We start from the raw sequence: 27271 nt of genomic DNA, 5'->3' as shown, positions 1-27271 counted from the left end.
AGAAGGAAATAATGGCTGTTGTGATTTGTTAAGAGCTTGCTAAAGGAAGGTGCTCATGTTAAGATGTATATTTAAGTGTTTCATATACCCCTAATACTCACTACTCTTCCCTTAATAAAGGGACAGCTCTCTTCCTAGGTGCTAAAAAAAAAAGTACAATCCAGGTAGAATTTAGGAACATTTTTATTTTCAGTTGGCTCAGTCTGATAGAAAACTCTTTTCTCGGCATTATCACACTAGTTTACCTGCTAAATCAAGAGGCTAAATATCCCAGGGTGATTTACAAAATAAAAAAAACATGGAGCCCTCATGCCCTTATTCTAAGTACCCTTATGTAATACTTAAATATTCCTTCCTGGTAAGAGCAGAGTCCCCATTCTACATAAAGAAATCTGTACATCTATGAACCTTTACAGACCATGACTTTGTGAGGAGCTTTCCTCTTCCCAAGTAGCTTCGCATTCTCGGTCCTATGTCTGTTACGGTGCTTGACTATCCACTCACATGCCAACATCTCTCTATGGCCCATCTTGGTTTTTCTCTGGCTCATGGAAGCACTGCTGTGTGGGAACCACCTTAGACCTGGTTCAGGTTCACTCCTCTCTGGGTCAGGCATTACCTGCAATCTCTCAATGATATTCCGGTAGTCTCTAGAAGCCGCCAGAACAGAGTCTCTGCGAGCTGCATTGCGGGCAGTCAGCCGCCAGTTCATGGCAGTTTTCTGTACAATGTTGTGGGACTTCAGAAAGAGGTTGTTGACTTGGCTGTCCAGGTCCACAGGAATAGCGATGGCCCGGCTCTTAGCTACAGGGAAGAAAGATGACTTGTGAGACTCCAACTTGGGGAGGAGATGCCCCAAAGACAGACTTAACTCCCCCATCATCCTTCAGGCAGATTTTTCCGAGCCATAACATGTCACTTGCATGGCAATGAGTATGAACGCTGAGGAGCTCAAATGAATTGGACCATCCTTAGGTCAGCAATTTTCAGTGTGAATTCTTGGGGGCAATAACTCTGAGGATTAACATGTTCTAAGGTCAAACTTTGGGCAAGTCAAAGTTAAACTTCATTGGGTTTCCTCAATGACTGGCATCCTAAGGTCTCTCTTGTGTTCATATATGTAAAGAATTAGGAAGACAGGGAACTCATTTGGCTATTTTTCTAAAAATCCTCTATCGGTGGTATTCTACACAACAATCTACAAAATGCCAATTTAAGCCAAACATAATACAAACGATGATATTTACAATAACATAATCTATTCTTTCCATTTAGGCTCGTGTCTTCCCCTCTTAAACTCCAGTCTAATCATGAGGAAAGGAACAATCAAACCCACAGCAGGGATATTCTACAGGACACCTGACCAGCACTCTTCAAGACTGTTACTGTCATAAAAAACAAGGAAAGTCCGAGGTACTTTTGCAGCCCAGAGGAGACTAGAGAGGCATCACAACTAAAGGCAACATGGGACCCTAGACTGAATCCTGGAACAGATGAAGGACATTGATGGAAAAAGTGGTGCCAAGTCTGGAGTTTATTTCATAGCAATGGGCCAATATCAGTTTTGTAGTTTTGACAAAAATATTCTGGTGTTGCAAGATGTTGACAGCAGGGGAAACTGGGTGAGGGGCATATGGGAACTCTGTGTGTTCCCCTGGCAATCTTCCTATATGTCTAAAATTCATCCAAACTAAAAAGCATAATTAAAGAAGGAAAATAACTACGACCAACAATCCTTTTTTTTTCATACGGAAAATCCAACAACCTCCAAAAAACAAGACAACAACCGCCTATCTTTAATGGTTCATATGACCAGAAGCAAAGAAGAGGTGCCATATTACCTGTATCTAACTGTAAAAACAAAGCTAGCACCCTGGAAGAAGCAATCTGAGAAGCAATTGTTTAAATCCAATTAAAAACAAAAACAAAAACAAAAAAACCTAGTGTGGGTTAAGGAACCATCAGCCAGCCAATGAATTTTAACAGTTTAATAAAACAAGTGAGAAATTTGGGGAAGAAGATAAGAATAATACAAAAAAAAAAAAAAACAAAACACACAAAAAACCAGGCTGCACAGCATATAGTCAGATAGAAATAATGTACACCAGATACCCCCTTCTGAAGATAAACCATAAAAAACAGTGAACTTTGGTGTGATTTTAGTCAGGAGGAGGCATTCCCCAAGAGGCACATGTCTGAATTCCTGGGGGGCTGTGCTGTTTTCATGCCCTGCCACTTAAAAGACATCCCCTCCCTCTGTCTTTTCTCATCAGTTACAAGCCAATTAAAACATTTCATCTCCCTAATGAGCACTGAGCTGGTCAGCTGGGCAACCTGCCCGAATTTTACTCAACAACTTCATGACGCATAACCTTCTGAGGGCAGAATAGTGAGTTCTGGGGATACTGCCTCAGAACCTTGGCTCTGGGGTATCACGTCATGACCCTACAATGTACACACTTTCAAAAGCCTCATCTCTTATTATGTAATAGAGCTGCGTAGATAATAAAAAGACGCCAACACCTACCACGTGAGAGTCAAGGAAATCAGGATGGGAGGACTGACATCAGGGAAGTTACCCTAAGAGACAGCATCTGTATTTGCTGGGCAACTACTCAACAGTGCCGAGAACCTCACCTGTTTCTGCTGCTGCTCTCAAGGGATGGAAATCGCTACTACAGGGAGAGAACTCTTCTTAAATTTAGGCACGCAGGGGAACTCCTTGCTTAACATTTATGAAGGGGAACAGGGCCAAGAAATAGAGCCTGCTTAAGTCCGGGTGAAGGGAGCAGTAATTTTTAAGACTTCCTTTCAAAGCTGCCAGAGAGGTGACAAGTAAGGGGTGGGGAAGAGGGAATGGAGCACCATTTATCATTGAGTCAAAAGGGATCAGTGCACCATTTCTGAGAAAGGATGTTCCCTGGGCTTGTACTTCATAGGAAGAAAGTTTCCATACGGTCAAATACACTTACTGGAGTAAACAAATTCATTTCTTGCCTGAGAGACTTCCCAGAGCCTTCAATTAGCTTGTGTGCCCTGGGACTTGCCAAAAGTTGCCTCACACTGAACCATGCACTCTTACTTTTTCAAAGGCTAGCTTTCTTTGGGACTTACTGGCTCTTGACTTTGGAAGATGCTGGCTTGGTAGATGAAAGCAAGGGTTAGCAATCAAGATTTCCATTCAGTTCTGCCTCTGCAACATCCTGCATGCAGAACTTCAGAAGAGCTATAACAAGCGCTTGAGAAATGGCTGTCTCTAGTACTGGCAGGGAGTTCATTTTCATCATGTTCAATCCAAACTGCACGATATCTTACCTACATCAGAGAGCACCCGGATACAGCTCTCCACGGAGGCTTTTTGGCTCGGCATCAACCAGTTGCAGTGGTAAACCCTGAACACGCCTTGCAGCAGTTGCACAAAGACCGGCTGGCGAGTCTGCAAGTAAGAGAGGCCGAGAGACGGGCAGTATGACGTTTCTGCAGATCACAGATATGCCCGTCAGAAACAGACATTGCATTGAATGGTGGGTTAAGAGTAATGGACCCTTTGCAAGAGTGAGAAGGGGGTGACGGGTTATCAGCAGGATTCTAGAAGTTGCCTAGCCTAAGGAAGAAAAAAATCAGAAGCATTTTAAGGGCATCTATAAACTTGATGCCAACTAAGTCTGACCAGAAGAACAAACCATGGAATTAATGTGAAAACTGGTATTACTGTCCGGTTACCAACAGGCAGTATGACGTCAGGCAAATTACCTCATGTTGCTGAGCTTTTTTTTTTTTCTTTTTTTAATATTTTATTTATTGCTTTGAAAGAGGGACAGTTCACAAGTAGGCAGGGGGGTGGGGGGGGGAAGCAGGCTCCCCGCGGAGCAGAGAGCCTGATGAGGGACTAGATCCCAGAACCCTGAGATCATGACCTCAGCCAAAGGCAGAGGCTTAACCCAACTGAGCCATCCATGTCTCAGAGCTTTAACTTCACCTAATATATAAAATATAAATTATATAAAATAAGTGGACTGAGGCAGATTAACCCAAAGTTCCTTCCAGATGTTATTTCCTATAAGCAGAACCTCTACTTTTAACCAGAAAAAACAAACTGATGAGTAGATCTCACCAAGAATGTTTACTTATTTGTAGCAGTGTCTTCAGTGATATCAACAGCAGACAGTTTGGATGGTTATTCATTAGAAGTATTCATTTACTACAGATGAGTTAATGATATGGTAGAATCTATTCCTAGGACGGTACAAATGTGTACTCTTTTTATTAAAGTAATAGAACTCCAACATTTACTTCCTCAGTTTGACAGTGCTTTCTGAATGCATTTCAAAGTTATATTATGGTCTCCACCCAAAGCTACCCGGGTCATGGTAGCTTTGACCTGCAAGGCAAACTTCACTGTGTACAGTGAGCTACTCCATGGGTTTTCAGTCTGGGGAAAGAGGACTTACATAGCCCCTCCAAAACACAGTGGGAGTTAATATAGCAAAGAAAAAAAACATTAAAAAACTCTAGAAAGGTTTCTGAGACAGAAGAAAAACAACAGAAAGTGCTGGGGTAAGGGGGAAGAAACTCTATTAGAAGAAAGTACAACAGTTCAATAAAAATTCAGAACCTCTTCTATGAACAATGTTCAGGTAACTTACACTTATTAGGTGCCACATTTGGGGACTCAACTAACAATCCTGTGGCAAACAAACTGCCTTAATGCTATACATACAAAATGGAGGCCCAGAAAGCTTAAAAGAAAGTACACCGAAGAACGGACAAGTGGTGGCAGAGCAGTGAGTCAACGTCAGAGCTCTCTGACGCCAACAACCTGTGCTCTTTCAACCAAGGTCACCTGCAAACCGGGATCTCACTGCTTTCTTCAGGAAGTACTTTCTGTGCCACATGCCAAGGCCTAAGGGCTTTTTGCCTCTCACTGAACCCTCACCAAGACCCAGAGAAGTCAACATCCACCCCACTGCCTAGAGTTGTGATGAGAACCCAACACCCAAATTCAAAGAGTATCTCTGAATTCAAAATTCAAAAAGTATCTTTGACTAAATTAATTCAATGGAACCAGTGTTTATTAGGCTCTGTTTATTAGGCTCTGTTCTTCTGACCTCTGGAAAAACAAAAAATGAATTGGCCAGAATAGCTTCCATTAGGCATCACTTCACTTGACCTCATGGCTGCCCAACACCTTCTACATATAATCCTCCCTGTTCTTGGGTCCTGAAGCCCTGCTTGTTCCTTGAATCCTATCCTACGTGCGGATAGAGTGAAGTGAAAACCTTCCTCTGGCTTCTGGACTATCTTGTCTCTAACTATTTGTGCTGTGCCCAGTCCCTTCTAGTAAACCATTTCATTTTCTGGGCCACGACTTTAAGGAGCCAATGTATAAATTTGGATTCTGCCACTCCATTCTCCTGAGTCTCACCGATTCATTTACTTATTCAATGAGTCAGCAACTACTAGGTTCCGAGCACAAAGCGAGGCACAGGACAGAGCAGGGTCACAGACAACTGGGCACCTAAGACATAACCACGTCCTTCTTACCGTAGCTGACAGTCTAGCAGGGAAAAGCACAAGTTCCTATTCACTAAGCCTCTCCTAAGCACCAGGCATGATGCTAGATGTTTCATAAAACATTATTTCTTGTGCTCACAATAACCTGTATGGCGGATACTACATTTCTGCTTCAAATGCAAGCCAAGAGGTTCGGAAGTTCAGTGGCCAAGGCAAGTCCACAGAGCCAGTAAAAGACAGAGTGAGGATTTGAGACCAGCTTTATCCCGCTCTAAAGCCTCCAAAATTCTATTCTTCCTCTCTGGATCCCATAGTTCCAGCTGCTCCCTGGACATTCCACGGGCAACATAAATGCAACACAGCCAAACCCAAATTCAACATTTCCCTTCCTCATATGTTTGGGCTGAATGAAAAGAAGGAAATAAAAAAACAACAACAACAACAACAAATAAACAAGGAAGGAAGCCAGGAAGGAAGTAAAAATCTAGCTGGGGAAATGAGGCATATGCTTCTCAGCATATAAACAAAATAAAACAGACTATGAGAGATCCAAATATAATATTCCTTGAAAATAAATGTCCTAGAAATTCATAAGCTACCCCTTAAAAAACAAAGCTAAAACCACTTTAGACTTTGTATTCTAAGTATATATAGACTACCTGGGTATTGCTAGGAACTTATAACATTTATATTGAAGATTCATCTCTCTGACAAGTCTGGCTTATTAGGTGGTACAAAAATTGGCTTCAGAGTAAGGCAGTATGAGGAGACAGAAGTGACCAAAATAGAAAACCAAAACTCAAGTTCCCGTTTAATGGTTTTCCAATTAATGTTAACTGATTTACTTTGACATTTTGGTTTTGTAATACTGTTTCACAATCTATAGGAGAATGGGCATTGCTGTGGTGATTGTCACTTGAAATTACAAAAGAAGCAAGTCTAATCTTAGTAACCAAAGCATCTTCCCTAGCTGGCTCTCTGTGTAATAGTACTTGGTGAGGAGCATGTTCTGGTCTCTAGGAACTCATGTGCTTGGGATCCAACCAGTTTCTGCTCCCCAATTACTCATGAACAAGTACAGACATTTGAAAGGCAACCCTTCTAACTCTGGGATACTTTTGCTTAACTGCTAGCTTTTATAGCTATTTCTAATTAAACAGAAGGTTACCAGTAGTCCCAAGGAAAGGTATCTCAATAAAAAAATTCTATAATTCAACTTTTTGCATCAGAAAGAAGCAGGCTAAAATCATGATTATGCCACCTAATGGCTGTGACCCTGACTGAGCACGGTAATTAAACTTTCTGAGCCTCAGTTTACACAGCTGAAAATGGGAAAAGTATTATCTACCTCATGGGCTGTATTAGACTCATACGAACTCTTTGCATATTAATGAACTATAGCAGTATCTAATTAATGCATCAGGGAATATTACACTGACCAAGAATCACCCTTCCCTTAGAGCATTTACCTTCATTAGGATTATGTCTATACTCCAGCAACCCTGGGCCACCCATCAACCCCAGGACAGCCTCTATCTCCTCCTACGAGAAGGAGGGTATTTCTCTTCTGACTGCTGGAGACCAAGATTAGATTTTATCCTGCGGCAAGACTCACACAGCGGTTAACCCAGATTTACGTTATAAAGAGAAGGATGATTTTTTTCCAAGTCAAAGAATGACATCATCTCCCAGATCCATGGATTCCTACCTTTGGACCTGGTGGGAATCGTGACACGGGGCCATGATGGTACACAGTCCCAGGAGTGCCACGCATGAAGGTGTGCATACGCCCGCAGGGCCGGGCCATGCAGCAGCACCCCTGGCTGGCTGCACGACTTCTCACACTAGCCCCTCACCATGTCGGGTAAACTCCAGGCGCACATTTGGGAGATAGAATCGAGATCTCCAAATGTGTTTTTAAGAAGCATTAATAACAGGGGAGCACCTATCTGAAAGCTGCGTCTCCTTCTTCTAAGATTAGAGGGGAGGAATCAACAAGAAGGAAGGGGTAAGAAAAAGCATCTTAAGGGGCTAAAAATCAACAACCAATAGAATCATCTGGTTTAGGACAACATCCTTAGGTGCTTCTTTAGTCAAGGGAACCCCCCACCCCCCAGCAGGAAAAGCACCTTGTCCGAAAGCTCTGCAGAATGGCTCACAGACAGCGGCTCACTGCCAAATCCGGGCGGACAGCCACCGCCCAAGTTCAGCTGTGAATGCCCTGCCCTTGCCCTTCTTACCTGCAGCGTCGTGCTCTGGTCCGAGAAGGGAGAACTGAAGAAAGTGGTGACGATGCTCATGACAATTTCAGTAACATACTTCTCCAAAATGGAGTCTGCGTGTTTCCGGTCACTGGTGTTGTTACAGGCCTGCAAGGCAATTGGACGTTTCAGACATGGCACCAAAACCTGCAGGTCAGTTGTAGGATTAAGAAATCTGGGGCCACTACTGCTGATTACCCCCTTAACAAATGAAAGGGAAAGGCTTGCAGATTGATACGTCTCCCTCTTAGGAATTACAGTAGTAACAACAGTAAATCATGCAGGAAGAGAAGCTAATCCACTCAGACATCACATAGAGACACACAAAACCGGGATGGCACCTAGAGGGCCATTGCTTCCCAATTCCTAGCCATGTGTGGCAAATCTAAAACCTTTAAAAGGCAGCTTAAGGCATGCCTATTGACTATTCACTACAGTTATCTATACTGTCCCCTAAAAGCAAATTTGTCTTCCTGGTGAAGCCACTCATCTCTTGTCAGCTATGGTTTCCTATCCATGTAATCAAGAGAATCAAATACATCAGTGAGGTCCATTGTGTGTGATGCTCTCCAAACCTACAAACTTTCACACATTCTTTCATTCAGTAGAAAAGTTAATATAAAGTTGTCACATCACTATGTTGTACAGTGGAACTAATGTCACATTGTGTGTCAACTAGACTTCAATTTTTAAAAAGTTAAGGATATGCAATGCTGTTGAAAGTAGTGGGCTGTAAATCAGAGTCACAGACTCTAAGTTTTGGGGTAAGGAGAGACTTCAGATTTTACTTACATTCTACTCAATTATGCTGCTTAAAATAAGATCAGACATTTAGAGGCAATGTTTTAGAAAATACATGCTTAAAAATCAAGTTTTACGGGGTGCCTGGGTGGCTCAGTGGGTTAAAGCCTCTGCCTTTGGATCAGGTCATGATCCCAGGGTCCTGGGATCGAGCCCCGCATCGGGCTCTCTGCTCGGCAGGGAGCCTGCTTCCTCTTCTCTCTCTGCCTGTCTCTCTGCCTACTTGTGTCTGTCAATAAATAAATAAATAAATAAATAAAATCTTTTTAAAAAATCAAGTTTTATTACCAAATTCGTTGCTTACACAGTTTGGGACATTAACATTACTTATAAAAATTTATGAAGGGCAAAAAAGAATCAAGTTTTATTAACTAACTACCATGTTCTAAGCTTAATGCTGAGCAGTTTGTAGACAAATTCAGAAAATGAAATTAGCAACTGATTTTACATTTCTGAATAATGTAATGTAGAGGTCAGCAAAGTTAAGGGCTGGTGGCTGCTTTTATAAATAAAGTTTTATTGGAACACAGCCATGCCCACATGTATACATATTGTCATGGCTGCTTTCAAACTACCAAGGCAGAGTTGTGATACAGAACAGATGGCTCACAAAGCTGAACGTGTTTAATATCTGGTCCTTTATGGAAAACTTTGCTCAGCCTGATTCAAAAAAAGAAAGAAAGAAGAAAATAAAAAACAAAAAAACAAAGCAGGGGTCCCTGGGTGGCTCAGTCAGTAAAGCCTCTGACTCTTGACTCCACTCAGGTCTTGCTCTCAGGGTCATGAGTTCAAGCCCCACATTGGGCTCCACACTGGATATAGTCTATTTTTTAAAAAAAAAATTTTTTTAAGCATAAAATAAAAATAAAACAAAACATGCCTTTCTTTCCAATCTCTAAAACCCAGATTTATGGGATTAAAAGAGACTAGGAGGAATTTGACATTTAAAAAATATATATATGTCTGTGATACCAATACCTGAGTACTATTAAATAAAGTCCTCAATTAGGAAGAAAACAAGTTCCTATAGGTTCCTTGTCTTACACTGATAACTGTACATTCAAGCAGAAATTATCATAGTCTAGGACTCTAGAGTGCACTTTTCTTTTCAACATGTATCCGAAATTAAGATTCATCTTACAATTATTCTCTCTTGGTTGCCACCACCTCTCCCCTAAATCCACCATCACAAAACTTCTAGTGTATCTATGGTGTGCCTTGTCAGGCTGTAGGTCTTGCAGCCTTAAGATTAATGTTAAGCTTCGAGCAAAACCAAATCAAGAGTATGAAGCCCAGTTCAATGGCTGGTCAGGAAAGCAGATCCAAAGGGAAGTGCTTTGCAGGATCCTCGACACCAGACGGAAGGAGAGAAATGCTCAAGCTTAGGACAGTGTCCTTCAAGGAGACATAATGTCAAGGAAAAGAAAACTTTTAAATCTGATTGTATTATGTCTCAGATTTAAAAAAAAAGATTTTATTTATTTATTGGACAGAGAGCGAGAGATCATAAGCAGGCAGAGAGGCAGGCAGACAGAGAAGGGGAAGCAGGCTCCCCACTGAGCAGAGAGTCTGATGTGGAGCTCGATACCAGGACCCTAAGACCATGATCTGAGCCAAAGGCAGAGGCTTAACCCAGTGAGCCACCCAGACGCCCCATGTCTCAGATTATTATTCACAGATCAATCCATAAAGGATGAAGTGAAAAGCAGAAATGATCCATCTTCCTTGACACATGACACATAAAATCTATTCTCTGTTAGGAGTAAAAGGTAGAAAGGAATGAGACATATGCGAGGCCAAGAAACACATCTGCCTCCCTGTGCCACACATTAATGAGTTGAAATTATGTGGCTATTTTTCTTACGCCTGCATAAGGATGTCCAGACACACTCGTACACACACACTTGCGCTCTGCTGCTCAGTTCCAGAGAGCCTTACCCTGCAGATGTCTACAAGGAAATTCTCAAACAATTTCCACATGTGATTGCTGGTGTAAATCTCCTTCATTTCCACCTCCGTATCCACATAGCAGTGATTAAGGAAGTTAATGTATGCAATTTTAACCTGAAGACGGAAACAGACTTCTATGAAAAACCGATTTGGTATACATGGAATAAGAGAAACGCAAATCAAAACTATGTCAGAACACTCTTTTCACCTATCAGATAAGAGTCCAGAAGTCTAAGTAGACAAGGCTGTGAGAAAAAGGCAATCTTGTCATTTCCTCCTTCACGAGAATCACCAGTTATTATCATCTCATTATAGTCTCATAAGCCTGTTAAACAGCCATGCAGGGCAATTACAGAACATCCACACAATAAAATTTTTATGTAACTATAAAAAAGGAATGTGCAATCTCTTTATGAATTGATACAAAAGGAAGAACAGTGCATCCAGAATGTCACCTTTTGTATTAAAAAATAAATAAATAAAAAGGGCATGGGGGAATGAAGAACATATATTTACATTTGTTTATAGCAGAATTCTAGATGATGCACAAGAACATAATAAATGATTTTCTGTGGGGTGGGAGGGAACAGATTAGGAGACTTTTCATAGTTTACTCCTTTATAGTCTCTGCTCTTTGAACTTTTCAAAAAAATTATCTAAAAACATACTAGCATATATATGATACATACTATATATACTGTATACAAATATATGTATATTTAGTTTAAGATAAAAATTTAGAGTATATATTTTAAACATATAAAGTCAAACTATATTCTGGATGATCCACTGTTTTTCTGTCATTTTTGTTACCAGCCAATATATATGAACAAGAAAATGGACAGCTTGGAAGGAATCATTTTCAAAATCGAACTGTTATTTATTATGGGTGGTAGATTTTCGTATTGCTTACCTGTAGTTCCTCAATATTTTATAATTGTCATTATTGTTATAATACAGATTTTCATTTTAAAGAATAAACTTGCAGAATCGGGTCTTCCGTGCCCATGAACCATATCTCAACCCATTCAATCTCATTTTTTCAGACATTCATTCAAAGGGGATTCAAAGAATCCTCTTTGCTCAACAGGCTGTTATTAGTTACCAAGAACAGAAGCACAGCAGCAGATTCCCACGGTTCTCAAGGAGACAGCAGGAAAGACTAACATCCCCTCACCGACGAGCTTTATGCACAAAATCAGCATTCGAGAAAATGTTGTTTCCACCAACTGACACCTCACTATGAAATGAGCTGCAGGTCTCAGCACTGTGAGGTCTCGTGTGGGCCGGCAACAGCTCCACACGCCACACGCAGAGGCATGAGAAAGGCTCACTCACCTCGGGGATGCAGTCCTCGTGGGTCACGACGCGGACGATGTCATCCAGCGGGAGCAGGGAGTTGCACTTGATCTCCGTGTAGACGTTCTTGCCCTCAGTGCACACGGCCAAGAGCTCCACCAGGTGGATGTGATACATGAGAGGGCTGTTCTCGTCCATCCGGTCCCTCTCTGACCTCATCATCTGGATCAGGGTCTGGAAAGAGGCTCTGTCGTTGTAGAACACGAGGACGTCTTCTCCCGAATTAACCAGCTATAAAAAGAACAGGGCTTGTTTATATTACAGGCTTGCGGAGGTGGGGACATCATTGAAAAAATATCTACTTGCAGAGAAGGAGAGCTGCTTTGTCAGCTTTTGCTTTCCAAAACCAGTCTCACCTTTATTACTAAACTCATCTAAATTTCATTCACTTCTATTAATCAATAACTAAAAATCTGCAGCAGCAGCAGCACTTTAATCGACAGATACAGGTATATGACAGTGGCCTTAAACAAAACTACCAGGGGAAGAGAAAGTCTGCAGAACCACATTCATGTACCCAGTGGAAATGAAGATTGCAAGCTTGCATGTGGATTTCCAAACCTAATATTTAGGCTATGATTTTTCTTTTCAAAAATGTTTCCATTGGGGCACCTGGGTGGCTCAGTGGGTTAAAGCCTCTGCCTTTGGCTCAGGTCATGATCTCAGGGTCCTGGGGTCGAGCCTCACGTCAGGCTCTCTGCTCGGCGGGGAGCCTGCTTCCTCCTCTCTCTCTGCCTGCCTCTCTGCCTACTTGTGATCTCTGTCTGTCAAATAAATAACTAAAACCTTAAAAAAAATAGTTTCCATCTTTTTTATGCTTGAGAAGTAGTATCCGTTTTACAACTCTTTCATATACTGCCTCCTCTCTTCACAATGATCAATTATCCACTTCTTACTAAGGTATGTCTTCCTTTCAATACTGCTTCAAAGAATCAGGGCATTCCTACTTATAACTTGCCCCCAGGACTGTGTGTGTGGCTTCTCATTATTCCGCTTAATAGTAAATCAATTTCAGGAAATACAGAAGATCCAAAAAGGGCTGGCACAGAAGTCAAAATACATATAGTCCATAATATCTGCGTAATAACAACTCACTTCTGTCAGCTCTAATTAGGTGCCAGATACCACGACCAACGCTCCACATGGATCTAACCTCCCTGTGCCTCAGTTTTGCCCATAAAACTGAGGACGAAATTGATACCTAACTCATGGTGCTGCGTCCTGTAGATGAGACAAATGATTATATGTAAATTGCTTAGAACCTTGACTAGGGTAGGGCAGCCTTCCAATACTGTTAGCTCCCATTGTCACCGTCGTTTCCCTGAGCTGGCATGTCAGCTTCTTGGCTGAATTCTACCGTGCCTTCATTTTATAGGAAGGTACACTGAGGGTTGGCAAGTCATCGGGTCACTGTGCCAATAAAGTAGTATAGCTTACACTCACATCCCAGGTCAAGTCAATTCTTTTAAACACACTACACTACCTTCCCCTGGAACCCTGTTTCTTATTAAATGGGAATTACAAATCCAAGTGTTAAATGGATTTACTTGATGTTTCATTTTTTTTTTTCAACAGGTGGGAAGATTCAACTGAGTCTATTTGAACACAGGTGTGGCAGAGGGCCTTCCCGGTCAGACAGCATCCCATGTGGCCCTGACTGCCCACAGACAACCCAGGGGGACTTTGTCCCAATTCCACTGACCAGCTTCTTCTTGTGAATCAGCAAGCAACAATTTTTCTAGCTAGTTAAGCGAATAATTCAAGAAACTGTCATATAATCCACAGGAATGTAGGCTGTTCTGGCTCAGTGGTTTCTATCTATATTTAATCTCTATTCTTTGTAATTTTTGTTCAATATTCCTATTTTTTTCTCCTCTCAGAAGAATCTGAGCCAAAATGCCTTAAAATAAATAGATATGCTGCTATGAAAAAGTCAGATCAGACTCTCACTTCTACATACAATTTAAGCTCACAAATACACACCACAATTACGTTTTGTCCATTTATGTGGCTCCAGGAGAGGGTGCCAGTTCGTACAGAGAGCAAGAATTTAAAAATTTGTCAGAAACTCTAGATGAAGGTATATAGAAACAAACAGCTGTCACCTCAGCCATGACCATGTCTTGACACTTTTTGATGAATTTCCCTTCTGCCTTGACGATCGTCTGCAAGAATTTTATGTACTGGACGTTTCGACCGTGGGTCTCAATGCAGTGAACAAAATGCTGGACAACCCGCTCATTGATCTCACTGCAGAGCTGGAAATTGTTCATGAAGATGTGCTGCATGGTGACCGCCTCCAGGATCTGGCACAAGAGTGAGGGCAGGAGCACAGGGAAATGGTCAAAAGGTGGACAGAGCGGAGTCAAGTGAGAAAGAGAGTCTAGCAGTATGCACAGAGAGAAGCGTTGAAACCCACAAAGACACCTTTCTCCTTTCTCACTTCTGTACTGCCTTCTTTTGTAAGTTGTAATAAACCCACGGAAAGGGAAACGAATCACTTGTCTCCAGCTCAGTGAACTACAGCGGAAACCCCAGCACCCACGTCCAGAAACGAAAGGCCTCACCCCGCCATTTAATTCATTTTGATTTCTGCAACTACAGATTAGTTTTGCCCGCTGTCAAGCCTCGTGTACTCCCTCCTGTCTGGTTTCTTTTACTCAACAGTCCAACTGCAACGTTCTCAACATGCTGTTGTGTGTATCAGTAGTCTGTTCGTGGTCACTGCTATGGAAGTTCCATGGCCTGGATAAACCACCACGTGCTTCTCTGTTCTATTGCTGATGGGCATTTGGGGGCGGATCCGGTTTCAGTACCAAGTAGTAACACTACTCTTAGCACCAATAGTGCTGCTCTGAGCATTCCGGAACGTGTCTTCTGCTAAGCTTTAATATACATGCATTTCTGTTGGGTTTCCACCCAAGAGTGGAATTGCTGGGTTGTGAAGTACAAGCGTTTGGCTTGAGACTGTACTTGCCAACAGCTTTCAAAAGATGTTAACAATTTCCATTCTACACTAGAGCTTTTCCATACCCTAGTTGAGTTACAGTGTTGTTGGTCTCTTTGGTTTTTGTCATACTTTGTTGTGCAAATCTTAGCTAATTTACACTTCTCTGATGATCACTTTGCCCCATTTACTGGCTATCGGGATTTCTTCTATGGATGATTTCATTATAAACTTTTTTTTAACCTATTTTTAAAAATAGGTCGTCCTTTGGATTATGGACATTGGGGAGGGTATGTGAGTGTGGTGAAATGTTTAAGCCTGATGATTCACAGACCTGTACCCCGGGCATATAATACATTATATGCTAATAAAAATAATTTTAAAAAATGGGTTGCCCTTTTCCTTATGGACTTTTTTTGAGTTGGTTATATATTCTAGATAGGAATTCTTTATTGGACACATGTAATGCAAATGTCCTCTCCCTGTCTCTGGTTTGCCTCTGGAGGATCTTAATAATGTCATTTGGTGAATAGAAGTTTTTAAAGAAGTCTGGTTTACTGATATTTTCCTTTGTAATTAATGCTGCTTGTATCCTATATAAGAAAATTTCACTTTCCACTAGGTCATCAAGATATTTTCATGTTATCTTCTAGAATATTTATTTTCTATTTTTTACCTAGTTAAGTTTTATGTTTGGTGTGAGGTAGGGGGCTCTAACCTTTTTATCCTTTGTCTTTTCTTTCCCCAGACATAACAAAGAGGAAGTATTACCCCTCAGCCTTCCAGTCTTCTCCTCCAAAGCTCTGGGGGTACTAATGAACAAGTGAGTGTGCGTGTATTTACAAGGATATCCTTTGTAGAATTCTTTACAAAGTCAAGAATTAGACATTGCCTCAATGTCCACTAATATGATAATGGTTTTTAAAATGTTACAGCCATACTACGGAACACCATGTAGCCATCACAACTTCTCATCAAAAATGAGAAAAATTTATGTGGCTATGACTTGCAAAAACAGCCATAGTATTAAGTGAAAAAAGCAAAATGCAAAATATAGAGTATGTCACCATTTTTCTTTAAAAAACTGCACAATACATACTTTCAAAACATATCTGACAAACGAAGATAGGACAGTTATGTTTTTTATGAATAAACCATGTATTTGTATATATCTAATGTATTATATTATGTACACAGAAAACTTTATGCATGACCTCAGGAGGATGTGGCTAGAGACTGACAATCAGCAACTCTCTAGGGCTAAAATTTGATGTAATAAAGAATGTTAGGAAAAAAATATATCTTACCTTACCCTATCACTTCCTCCTCCCTTTCCCTGCTTTCTCCCCTAAAAAGATGGGGAGTGTTTATGTCCTCCCGAGAGTTGGTCCAAATGTTCCTTTTAGAATGAATGTCGCATTATAACAAGTCCCTGTGGTCACCACAGCAAAAGAACAAGTTGTTCCTCTTACTGCTTCCTGCCCTCCCCTCACAGATTTCCAGACATGCCTGAGGTCTTACCCCTGGGTTGAGAAACAGGTTTATGTGTTTGTGTAGCAAGGCTTGATTCTGCTGGTTGCCTGCACAGAAATTCTGCAGGAATTCATGAGCCAGCCTCATTATCTCCTGCATCTTAGTATCTTCAGCCTGTGTGGAAGGAGGCAAATGAATAATAGGTTGAAAACAGGGCTACGTTGTGGACAAAAGGTCAGCAGGTGACAGCACCTACCTTTCCGCCAGGAGACCCAGTTCTATGACACGCTGAAGGCCTGTTTGTGTGAAAATATGGGGGTGTTGCACTGATGACACTGCAAAGAAGACTATAACTAATTCTACTGTCCTACGTTCTCTGCCACTAGCCACAAGCAGACACAAAAAAGAATTTGGGAAGAGTAGAATACAGAGTGGAAGCCATTTCTAACAATGCCCCAAATTTCTGAATGCACCCCCAATCCTGAGAGCAGAGTGACAGCACAGCAACAGCCGACTGCGTCACTGCTGGTGAACCCACACCGCCCCAGCTCTCGGCTCACCCTGTTTCATCTGCCGAACGTAAGCATGCATTAGAGCTCTTGGCAGGAGAGAACATGTCAGAGTAGAAATCTCTTTAGATTATAAACTTGGGCAAATACACCTGCCGTAATCCTGTCCTTGTCACCTCAGCCTCAGCATTTAACCCGAGTTAGTTTTCCCACCTGCAAAATGGGGATAATACCTGCACCAGGCATTTCACACAGCTGATTATGTGATTCTCATCTCCTACCGTAAAAACACACACTCGGTGTTCTTTAAGCATTAGATGCCCCGTGATAAGACAACTGATTACACCCTACTGCCATTCTACCCAATTCTAAACAAACCAACCTTTAATATAATAAAAATGAAGGAGAATGAAATGGAATCATCCATCCTATTTGTACAGTCAACAGTAACCTCCCTAAGTCGTCTCACTTATATGACCTCTTTCGAGCAGCCAGAAGCCTAACAGTTAAGAAGGCAAGCCCTAAAACCTGACTGCTTAGGGCTTATGCAGATCTACCACTACCTAGCCATGTACTTAAGCATTCAGGGTCTTCGTCTCCTCCTCTGTGAAATGGAGGCAACAAAAATGCACACTTCATATGGTTGTCATGAAGATTCAGCGCAAAATCCATGTCAAGTGCTGAGACAGTTATCACACAATCAATGTTAGCTACTGGTTCTGGTCTAGACCAGGGGTCAGACAGATACTTTGGGTTTTGTGGGTCAAAAAGCAAAAGAGAGAACATTTTGCAGGTACCACTAAGAATGTAACTATTGAAAAATAGAACAATCATTCTTAGCTAATATGCTGTATAAAAACAGGTGGTGGGCTGGATTTGGTTCATGTCTGCAGTTGGCTCCCCCTGATCTAGATAATAATCCTGGGAGAAAACAGGACACATCTGGGCAGAACAACTTACAGAAGGAATCTGAGCTACCAGCTTTAACAATCAAAAATGGGCAAGGTTAAGAGGAGTCCCATACAACAGAGTGGATATTAACGTTTGTCTCTCATTAACAGAGAAAGTGGCATGCCTTCCAGCTCTAAGAAATCAGAGGCCTTGGGACAGAGAGACACTGCTGGCCGGCAGCCGTAACCTCAAACAGTCCTGCACTCTTTCACTTCTTTGCTAAAAGGAGAATCTGCTGGGGCTCACAGAAACTAAAAACTTCATCATTTGAAATGGATTTTTACAAGGCAGATAAGCTCTAAAGACATCACATAACAAGAGCGCATCTGTAGGAATTCCTCCACTGTTCTCCCACACTGGGATATCTGCACTCATGGAGTAACACACACACACACACACACACACACACACACAATGTTTTCCCACCAATTCCAACCACATCCGGTTACCTGTTTTTTTTCCATTAACACTACTCTACGAAGGCATGTATGTTTTCAAGGAAACTGAGTATATTAGGAGGCAAAGACAAGGCCAGCAAACTACCTCCTCATACTCTGTACACACAGCAAGGTATATCAGCTTGCTGGTTCTAGCTTAAATGCCAGTCAAGTAAGGATGACATGCACACTTGTGCTAATGTCAGGTTAGTTAAGTTCCTGACCTCTTGGAGGGATTAAGCTTACACCTTATAGGTGGCTACTGAAAGGTTGATGAGCCTGAATCCTGTGGCCCCCGTGACTGCAGTGGTGGCCTCTGCCAAGAACTTCCTTGAGCACAGGCAGCTGGTGCAGCAAACAAGATCTGGGCCCCACAACTGAGCAGTGCTGGCTCTGTCATGTTGCTGCACTATGGAGGGAACGTATCGAACCTCTGGCGACAGCCTTTTCATCTAAAGTGGGGCTCCGAAAAGTATGACCTGTCTCATGCACTGTCTTAAGGAGATGAAGTGAACGAGTGAACAAAAGGACCTAGTGCAGTGCCTGGCCCCTGGCGAGCACAAGCAGTGAGGCTTCTTCAGGCAACTCAATGCCAGCAAGGTTTTCTGGCAGTCACTGGTAAAATCAAGAGGCAGAAGTCCACGCCCTCGGGCTCTAAACTTCCCCAAGCCTCAGTCTCCTCATCTGTCAAGTGGGAACACCATGACAATGGCACTGGATTGTGGAAGCGAAGGGACAGGGCTTTCACAAATGCCCTGTCAGGCTGCACAGTGCCAAGCACCATTACCCTGCTTCCCTAAATCCTATCACTGTCAATGACAAATGCTGGCATGAAAGGATGGGACAGAGCGTATAACTTCTCATGAGAGAAAAGAGGACTTAGAGCAACAGATACGATAGACCCAAATACTTGGCCAGATGTCAGCATGCTACTGAGGACCTCCAAAGTGGGCAAGCCCCACGTTCCCACATGCGTTTAGAAACCTGTAGGGCTTAAACTGCCTGCAGGGCATTTGCAGAGGATGCTGGAGAGCACAAGCCCGTGCGCAGAGCTCCGTCTAGCCAACCTTCACATCCAGCGTGGTGTGGGAGCAAGGCGAGAATCAACGGGCTCCTGCTTAGAATCTAAGAACTGGAGGCAGGTTATGGGTGATTTCACTTTATGAAGCTGTTAGTTTCATACGAGTGACCTACAAGCGCCTCACACTCAGCTCATCACATCGGCTTCATGTCTTCACCAATACCACCAAGCGTTAAGGGCTGAGGAAAACATGGGGACCCACCGCCCTCTGGGGAGGGGGACTGGCTCACCTTCTCGTAGGGGATCTGCAGCAGCTCTAGCACCACGGCATGCGCGCCCATGTTCCGCAGAAGCCGCTGCTGCTGCTTCCTGCTTTTCCTCACAGACGCGCTCTCCTGGACACAGAGTTTGCTGAGGCGGATCAGAATCTGTCCGAGAGAGAGATCCCAAGTTTGTACCTCTGACCAAACCTCAGCTGTGAGCTCCAGGGTACAACACGGTGACAACAGGCAATAACGGTGTATGTACATGCGAAATTTGCTGAAGCAAATCCTAAGTGTTCTCACCACCTCCAAAGAGCTTACTCTGTGAGGTGATGCATATATTAATGGACTTGATTGTGGTCGTCATCCCACAGAGTATATCTATCCAATTACGGCATGTCATGTTTTAGTGAGATTATAATTTTTGTTTTGGGTCAATTATGCCTCAATAAAGCCAGACAAAATGAAAGAAATCAACCTCCAAAAACTAGAAAGCACAACTGAGAAAAAAAAAACCGTAGGTGCTGGTCATGGGCAGGGAGGCAGAAGTGATCACAGCATATTAAAACACCCAAAATGAGGGAGATCGTGTTCTAATACGCAGTATTCTTGTTAATCACATGAAGCTGAATCTCCATGTGGCTAAGAACATGCCCTTCCAGAGGATGCAGTGGATTAAGGCTTCAACCCAAAGTGGGATAATTTCAGAAAGATCTCCTAAAATTATGAGACTCAGCATCATTGCCAGGGACTTGAGAAGAGTGTGCTCTGTGGGTAAAAAACCCACAAAGCTCCCAACCTCCCAACTTTGAACCACCTTATGCAAAGATCTCTAAAGAACTAGAGCCTTCAGGTGGACACTATGTGCCAGCCGCTGAGATGGAATTCTGATGGTTTTATCAATTAATCCTCTGGTCAGTTATAACCCCTCAGAAATACACGTGTTAGCTGCATCAATCAAAAGTGAGAAAACTGAGGATAAGTAAAAAAAAAAAAAAAAAGCGGCAGAGGATGATTCGAACCAAGATCTGACCCTAAAACCCATGTATGTAACCTCTGCAAGCTTCTTTCGCCCTGTGAAACTTTACATGAAGGAAAAAGCTGAAGTGTTTGCACCTTCAACCTCACTATCACAGACCGTAGTTCCTAGGAGAGGAAAGCAGGCAGGAGGGCCACTTACCTCTTTTACCACCCTGTAGTTGTAGCTGCTGGTGCTCTCATGCTTTTGTGACTTGTTATTCCCGTCCTAGAGACCAAAATAAACGTGAGTGTGGTTTGTTTGGCCCTTGGGCAATAGTCTGTTCATTCGGCTTGGCATCGGCGTTTAGGAAGCAATGAGAATTTGGCAGTTTTCCTATCGTGCTGGGTTTCAGCCCAACTCATTCAGATTGATGTGATTTCACTGATGTGGGAGAGGACTGGGGTGGGGGGCAGCCTCCTGAGAACAGGTTCTTTCCCAGGTGGGTCTGCAAGGGAAAGCTGGTGCTCATCGTCTCGCAACAAAGTCTACTCCCCACAGTCCAAGGTGACACAGAAGAAGTAGCTAAACTTCCATTTTGCAGCTTATTTCCTAGGAGAATGGCTGTTGCTGTGGCTACTTAACAAGCTAATCTCTTGTGAATAACGCTCAACCCACAATCTGCGCTTTTTCCTAAAGCCAGAGGAGGGTACCCCGTTGTTGGAGGAGCCCATCCATCTGCAAGGACGGTGTGAGCCTCATCTCACCCACCTCTGTTTTCTTATGTTCATTTTCACCAGAGGCACCATCCATGGCCTCATCAGGGCCCTGCCCTTTGTACACCCAGAGCTCTGACTTTTCCACGATGGATCTCAGCTGGTCCAAGTCTTGTTTGATCTGTTTGTAGTTGTCCACATCTTGGCTGGTAACAAGCAGCTGGACCTGAACAAAAGCAACGGGTCAGCGGCGACAGCAGCCTCTCGGAAAGTCACGCGAAAAGCAGTAACAACACACAAACAGCAACCCCAGCTACCTGTTTGAAGGCCTGCAGGACCTCCTGCCTCTGACTGAAGTGCCGGAAGAGGAGCTGCAGCGCTCCTGAGACCAGGGGTGGGTAGTCGTGCATCGTCAAATGCAGCAAGACTCGGAGGAAGGTTCTGCCGCCGTGGTCGTCCAAGTCCAGGGGGGTGTTCTCCTCACTAAAGGAGCACAAGGAAGGGGGAAGGCCAGATGAGCCACAGAGGCCCTTCTCTCACGTGCTCAGACCCAGACACACCCACCAGTCAGAGTTCTCACCCCACAGCAGCCTCGGGGGGCTTGAGTTTTAACAAGCCCCCCTAACAACGCAATCTTAACTTCCGCTACATTGTAAGGTGAAGGGACAATGAAGATCTCACCACTGTCCGATTTTAAGCCAAGGTCCCTACCCGCCCACAGTGACAGGACCTAGCTTTTTTCTCCAGATTCCCGACTCCTGGGTTTTAGTGCTCTTCTGCTGGGTCTCGTCTATGGGCGGAGGACTGCACACAGTTGTGTTTGTCCAAAATCAGGAGTTTATTTTTTATGGAAGATGCTGTAATTCAGTGCCTACCAAAGGACTAGTTGCATTTACTTCCACTTCACGGCTAACTGATGAGGTAGTCGGTACCAGGTCCCCTGATCCCACACGTGGCTGTAGCCATCAAGTCACTATAAAAAATGTCCCAGTGATTACTCCTGTGCTCTGAACTTCTAAGGTCACAAACGTGTAACAAGGAGTCTGCAGACCCCACTTTGGGGTGTGTTGCCATGACCAGGACGACACGGTGTGCTTCAAACTGAGGTCCATTAGCAAACTGTCGGGAGTGATCTCTGTATCTATTTTAACTGTGTCATTTAAATAATTAAAAAATTAATAAGCGTGTCCTGGATCAGATGGCAAACCGCCACCTACCTGAGCATTGCTCCATTGCTGTGTCAGTGGCCTGCTATGTTGTGTTACCATCGAATGAATGCCAAATGGTGGGAACTTCATGCTTGCAGGTTAGCAAGAAAAGCACAGAGGGGATTTCACAGGATGATACTCTGTTCTGGCTACATGCTCTAAAAAGTTGTGAAGACAGTCCTACTGCTATGCAACAGTAGAAAATGATGGGAAAGTTGAGATACCCTAAAAGCACATGGGAGTGTCATCATGATGAACTCAACATCCTCTGTGTTCCAGAAAAACATCTTTTACCGTAGTAAATAATATTGCTAATTTAAATTTCACAGGTTTTATAGTAAGTGCTGGGGTAGACTGCTAACATTGGTGCCCCCTCAACAAAAGAGACCTTCCTGGTATAGACATCTTTATGTAGATCCCTCCTCCACTGACACTGGGCTCAGCCATGGGATCTGCTTTGACCAAAAGGATATTAGCAATGCGATACAAGCAGAGGCTTGATTATTGTTGTATGCTGTTGGCCTATCCTGTCGGGTTCTTTGCACTTAGAGCTAGTCACCGAGCTACAAAGAAGCCTAAGATGGTCACGTGTAGAGAGAGAGAGGAAGGGAGGGAGAAATAGAGTTCCCAGCCTTGAGATATTCCTACCAAGGAGACAGAAATGTGAGTTAAGAAGCTTGCATGTGCCAGCCCCAATCACCAGCCCCGACCAACTCAACAGTGACCAGCAGATGAGCCGTCCAGCTGAGCCCCAGCCAACTCACTTAATTATGAGAGGCAGTGAAAAGACTATTTTTTCAATCCACTAAATATATGTAGTAAGTTACACAGAAATAGATAAGTGAACCAAGTATGTGTATGAAAAGAACTATGTGGGGGACACCTGGGTGGCTCAGTCGGTTAAGTGTCTGCTTTCAGCTCAGGTCAGATTCCAGGGTCCTGGAACCAAGCCCCACATCAGGTTCCCTGTTCAGTGGAGAGTCTGCTTCTCCCTCTCCCTTTGTCTCTCCCCCTCCTCATGCTCTCTCTCTCAAACAGATAAAAATCTTAAAAAAAAAAAAAAAGACTATGTGCAGAGGGTATTTAACTGAATTAGTGGCTGTTCGAGTCTTGTAGGTATTTGAGTCTCATAATAATGTTTTAAGTCTACATTGAGTAATCTGATCTTTTAAAAAGAGGATCATACGTTCATCTAATGTTGGGGACAATGTGTGTTTCTGTTGTCATTGCACGTACAAAAATGGCAATCCACCAGCAGCAGAAACACATGATCTTGCTAACCTCACTTTGTTTTCAATCCCCTCTTTCTTTCAACCCTATTTTGCACCATTAAAAAAAAAATTTTTAAATGTGTATTTGGGGAAACCTGCATTCCTTCTATCCTAAGCAGGAAACACATGAACACACACACACACACACACACACACACAACCAACTAATATCATTCTGACCTGAGCACTAAGGGTTACAAATACAGCCAAAAAATAACCTAAACCCAAGGCTAATTGTTTCCTAGAAAAATGAAGGAAAAGCCTTTACACAAAAGGAGACTTCCTACTTTTAGAATCACTCATAAAATTGAACACTGAAATTTTACTTTCCTTCCTCCAAAGATGCCTTCTGCTTGCTCTTCAATGTGTTCAAAGTCAAGAGTACCTGAAAAGATAGAGAACGAAGCTTCAGATGTAGAAAGGTCTAAAAAAAAAAAAAAACCAGGCTGTTGGTGAACTTTCCCCAAAATGGCCTTGCCCCACCCCTAGGTTAACCCCAAGTCTCCCAAAATCTTATCTTGCAAAGCTGTGCAGTCAGGTCAACCCAGATCACACTGTCCAGTGGCTCTGGTGTGCACTGCTCTACATTCCTGTCAGTCTCCTACCTGCTCATGATCCCCTTAGCAGAGCAGAGTGATGACCCCACTCCAAGGCAGCTCAGGCCTTGGCAGGTGGGATTATGTTCCCCACTACCACCTTCCCCAGTACCCTTCATCACTATTTCCTGGGCAGGGAAAAACTTCCATTATGAGTAAAAGTTGCTAGTGGATGAAACATTTTCTTAGAGGGTTTTGTTTGCTTTTATTGGCATTTCATGTAACCACAACACTACAACCCTCAGCTGTCTTATGACGAAGACACTCCAAGATGGAAGGAAATAAGACCTAACCCAGAAGAGATCAAAACTCTGTCAATTATTCTTCTGTTCAAAAAGGGTAACTCCAGGGGCGCCTGGGTGGCTCAGTGGGTTAAAGCCTCTGCCTTCAGCTCAGGTCATGGTCCCAGGGTCCTGGGATCGAGTCCCGTGTCAGGCTCTCTGTTCCTCAGAGAGCCTGCTTTCTCCTCTCTCTCCGCCTGCCTCTGCCTACTTGTGATCTCTGTCTGTCGAATAAATAAATAAAACCTTTAAAAAAAAGGGGGGGTAACTCCAAGAATTTCGTTCTCCATTATAGTAATCTTCAAAATATTCATATTTTACCCTTTCTGTAGTATGTACTGTTGGAATCCTCAGTTTTTATTAGACTACACCCAGTCTACGGCTGAAATCCCATTGTGGAATCACTAACCTGGTACGTTACTTGGCCCCTCTTGGCTGCTGTTTCCGGAGGATGTTTCTGAAGTCTGGGAATTGCTTTCATCAAACTCTCGCTTAAATATACACAGGAGGCAGGAGATCCTATAATCCAACCTCACATTCAAAATAAACTAAAGATTCAAGTGGAAATGGAAACAGATTGGTTACATTAGCATACCACCTGTAACACTTTGCCAAGCCACTGCACTCTGGCTGGGCCTGGTAACTGTTGCATCAATTAGCTTAAGCACTAAGTGAGCCAAATATTTGGCTTAGATTTCAACAATTACTTTAACAACAGACTTCCATGGGGTATATCAAACCTGTCCACAGCACCTTAGCTTCCAGTGCAAACTTCAACATCCAGACAATTAATTTAATAATTGTAATAATAAATCACTCACTCCCTACTCCATCCTCTATAAAACATTACTTCAGCAAGTAGTAAATGCCAATTCTGGGCCCTGAGAATGGTGAAGCTGGCTGCTTTAATTTAAAAGAATTAACAGAGAAAAATATGTTTTTACTACTAGAAACTAGCTCGGTCTGTATTTTTCATTTCAGATGGTTTCCTCTAATTTATTATCAGCCCTTGGGTTCCCTCTTCATTCACTTTCTACATTCCCTTGCCCTCTGCTCTGAAGGAAGGTTACTTTTTCCTGGATTGTTGCTAAAGCCACCCCCCACCCCCCAAAAAACAACAACAACAAAAAACCCACCACATGGCCTTACTTGAGGACCTTACTAACATTCTCCCTTCCATTCTCTCCCCATCTCTGCCTTGCCCTCTTGGTGACCTTACCCAATCCCAGGGCAGTCACCTCTCTCAGACCGAGACACTACCTTGGCTTGCCTTCAGAGATGCTGGTCATTGTTTCCTACTGACTACTAGACATCCCATTTGGGGTCTTTGCAGAGTCTCAAACTCAGTATTGTACAAAACAATGTCAATCCTGCCCAGGTTCTCTCAGTCAGCCTCAGGAACATCGACTCCTCCTTCCCTGAGTCACACATCTAATCAGAGACAAAGTCCTCTTGGTTCTGCCTCCACCACTTCCCCTGCGTCTCTCCCGACTATCACTTGCCCCTGCACCCATCTCCTTCTCTTCTGCCTTGTTCTCATCAAATCCACCTCCCACAGGCACTCATTCTTATGTCAGTCCCCTGCATAAAAATCTTCAAAGTCTCACCACAGAATAAAGTCCTACCACTTGAGGCACCTAGAGCTCTCTAGAACCTGGTCCAGTCCTCCTTTCTGACAACCTCCATTCCACACATTCCAGGTCTCTGCCCAAGGAGGAGATGCTACTGGCCCATGTGATGTCATGCCTTCATCCAACCTGCTCCAAGTTCAAGGGGACTTGAGTATATTCCCTTGTTTCTATACTATAAATCCTGTCCAGGCTTAAAAGCACAGATGAAATCCTACCTCCTCTGTAAAAACCTTCTCTGCTGCTTACTAAATGAGATCACATGACCCACCCCTGTGTCCCAGGAGAACACTTTCCTCAGAGTTTTATTTCCTTATTTTCTTATTAGACTGTAAATCGCTTGTGGATATAGTCTCTGTCCAAATCACCTGTGCATTCCTCCTAGTGCCCCAAGTGCCTTGCATATGGTAGGGGCTCAGCAAGTATTTACTGAAACAATGATTCCATGGACCAACTGTTCTAAGATGATGACAATAAGAGGACCTCAAGGTGTGATCAAGGTTTACACTCTATCACTGCTGATACACAGTCATGATACTAACGTACTTGGGACACATATGCCATAGCCTAAAAAGTCCTTCTCAACTTTTGGTCAGGCAAAAATTCAATGATGTTTCTTTTGAGTCATTCTCTATGGCCTTAACTATTTGAGGACTCTCATGAATGGTTTCAAACTACTGATAAAATGTGATTTCAGATTCAAAATACAAATTCTTAAATTTATAAACATTGATAATCACCTACTACATGTTCTGGGGTTGGCATGAGGCAGCATTAGATAAAAGAAAAAAGTGGTAACAGTATTCTTTTCATTAAGGAGCAAATGATTTTATTGATGAATAAAAATGACCTGCGAGCAGAAAGCGGAAAGCACAGGAAGGTTCTTGTACCTAAGACCAGTCCCTGTCTCCAGCAGCCTGGGTCCCCTACCTCCTTTTGCCCATGCAAGGTCTTCACTCCTGCTGTTCACTCCTCTCTCCTAAGTCAACAACTTGCCCACTCTACTGACCATTCCATTCCACATACAAACTTGCCATAAATTCCCAACTTAAAAAAATAAAACAAAAACTTCCTGTGACCAACAATCATCCTTCAGACACCTCCCCATTTCTCTGTGCATTTTGTAG

The 27271-nt window shown here is 42.9% G+C and overlaps 1 protein-coding gene across 10 annotated transcripts in view; it reads right to left on the bottom strand.

The window, feature by feature from the left end:
- The window catches only part of ITPR1 (inositol 1,4,5-trisphosphate receptor type 1), a 334496-nt gene that overhangs the window by 132631 nt on the left and 174594 nt on the right, over positions 1–27271 (bottom strand). For all 10 annotated transcript variants that reach the window (XM_032325752.1, XM_032325745.1, XM_032325771.1 and 7 more), the window contains 13 exons: positions 24926–25064; positions 23970–24024; positions 21478–21643; positions 21216–21386; positions 20667–20732; positions 19514–19651; positions 16354–16479; positions 13991–14191; positions 11865–12116; positions 10515–10640; positions 7755–7883; positions 3316–3436; positions 620–804 (listed from right to left, as the gene is read on the bottom strand). In XM_032325752.1, the coding sequence (XP_032181643.1) occupies positions 620–804; positions 3316–3436; positions 7755–7883; positions 10515–10640; positions 11865–12116; positions 13991–14191; positions 16354–16479; positions 19514–19651; positions 20667–20732; positions 21216–21386; positions 21478–21643; positions 23970–24024; positions 24926–25064 (1875 nt within the window). The remainder of the gene's footprint in view (positions 1–619; positions 805–3315; positions 3437–7754; positions 7884–10514; positions 10641–11864; positions 12117–13990; positions 14192–16353; positions 16480–19513; positions 19652–20666; positions 20733–21215; positions 21387–21477; positions 21644–23969; positions 24025–24925; positions 25065–27271) is intronic.

Source organism: Mustela erminea, chromosome 1, assembly GCF_009829155.1.
Source record: "Mustela erminea isolate mMusErm1 chromosome 1, mMusErm1.Pri, whole genome shotgun sequence".
Lineage (NCBI taxonomy): Eukaryota > Metazoa > Chordata > Mammalia > Carnivora > Mustelidae > Mustela > Mustela erminea.
Note: the sequence above shows the minus strand (reverse complement) of the source record. Positions and strands in the feature narration are given on the sequence as shown.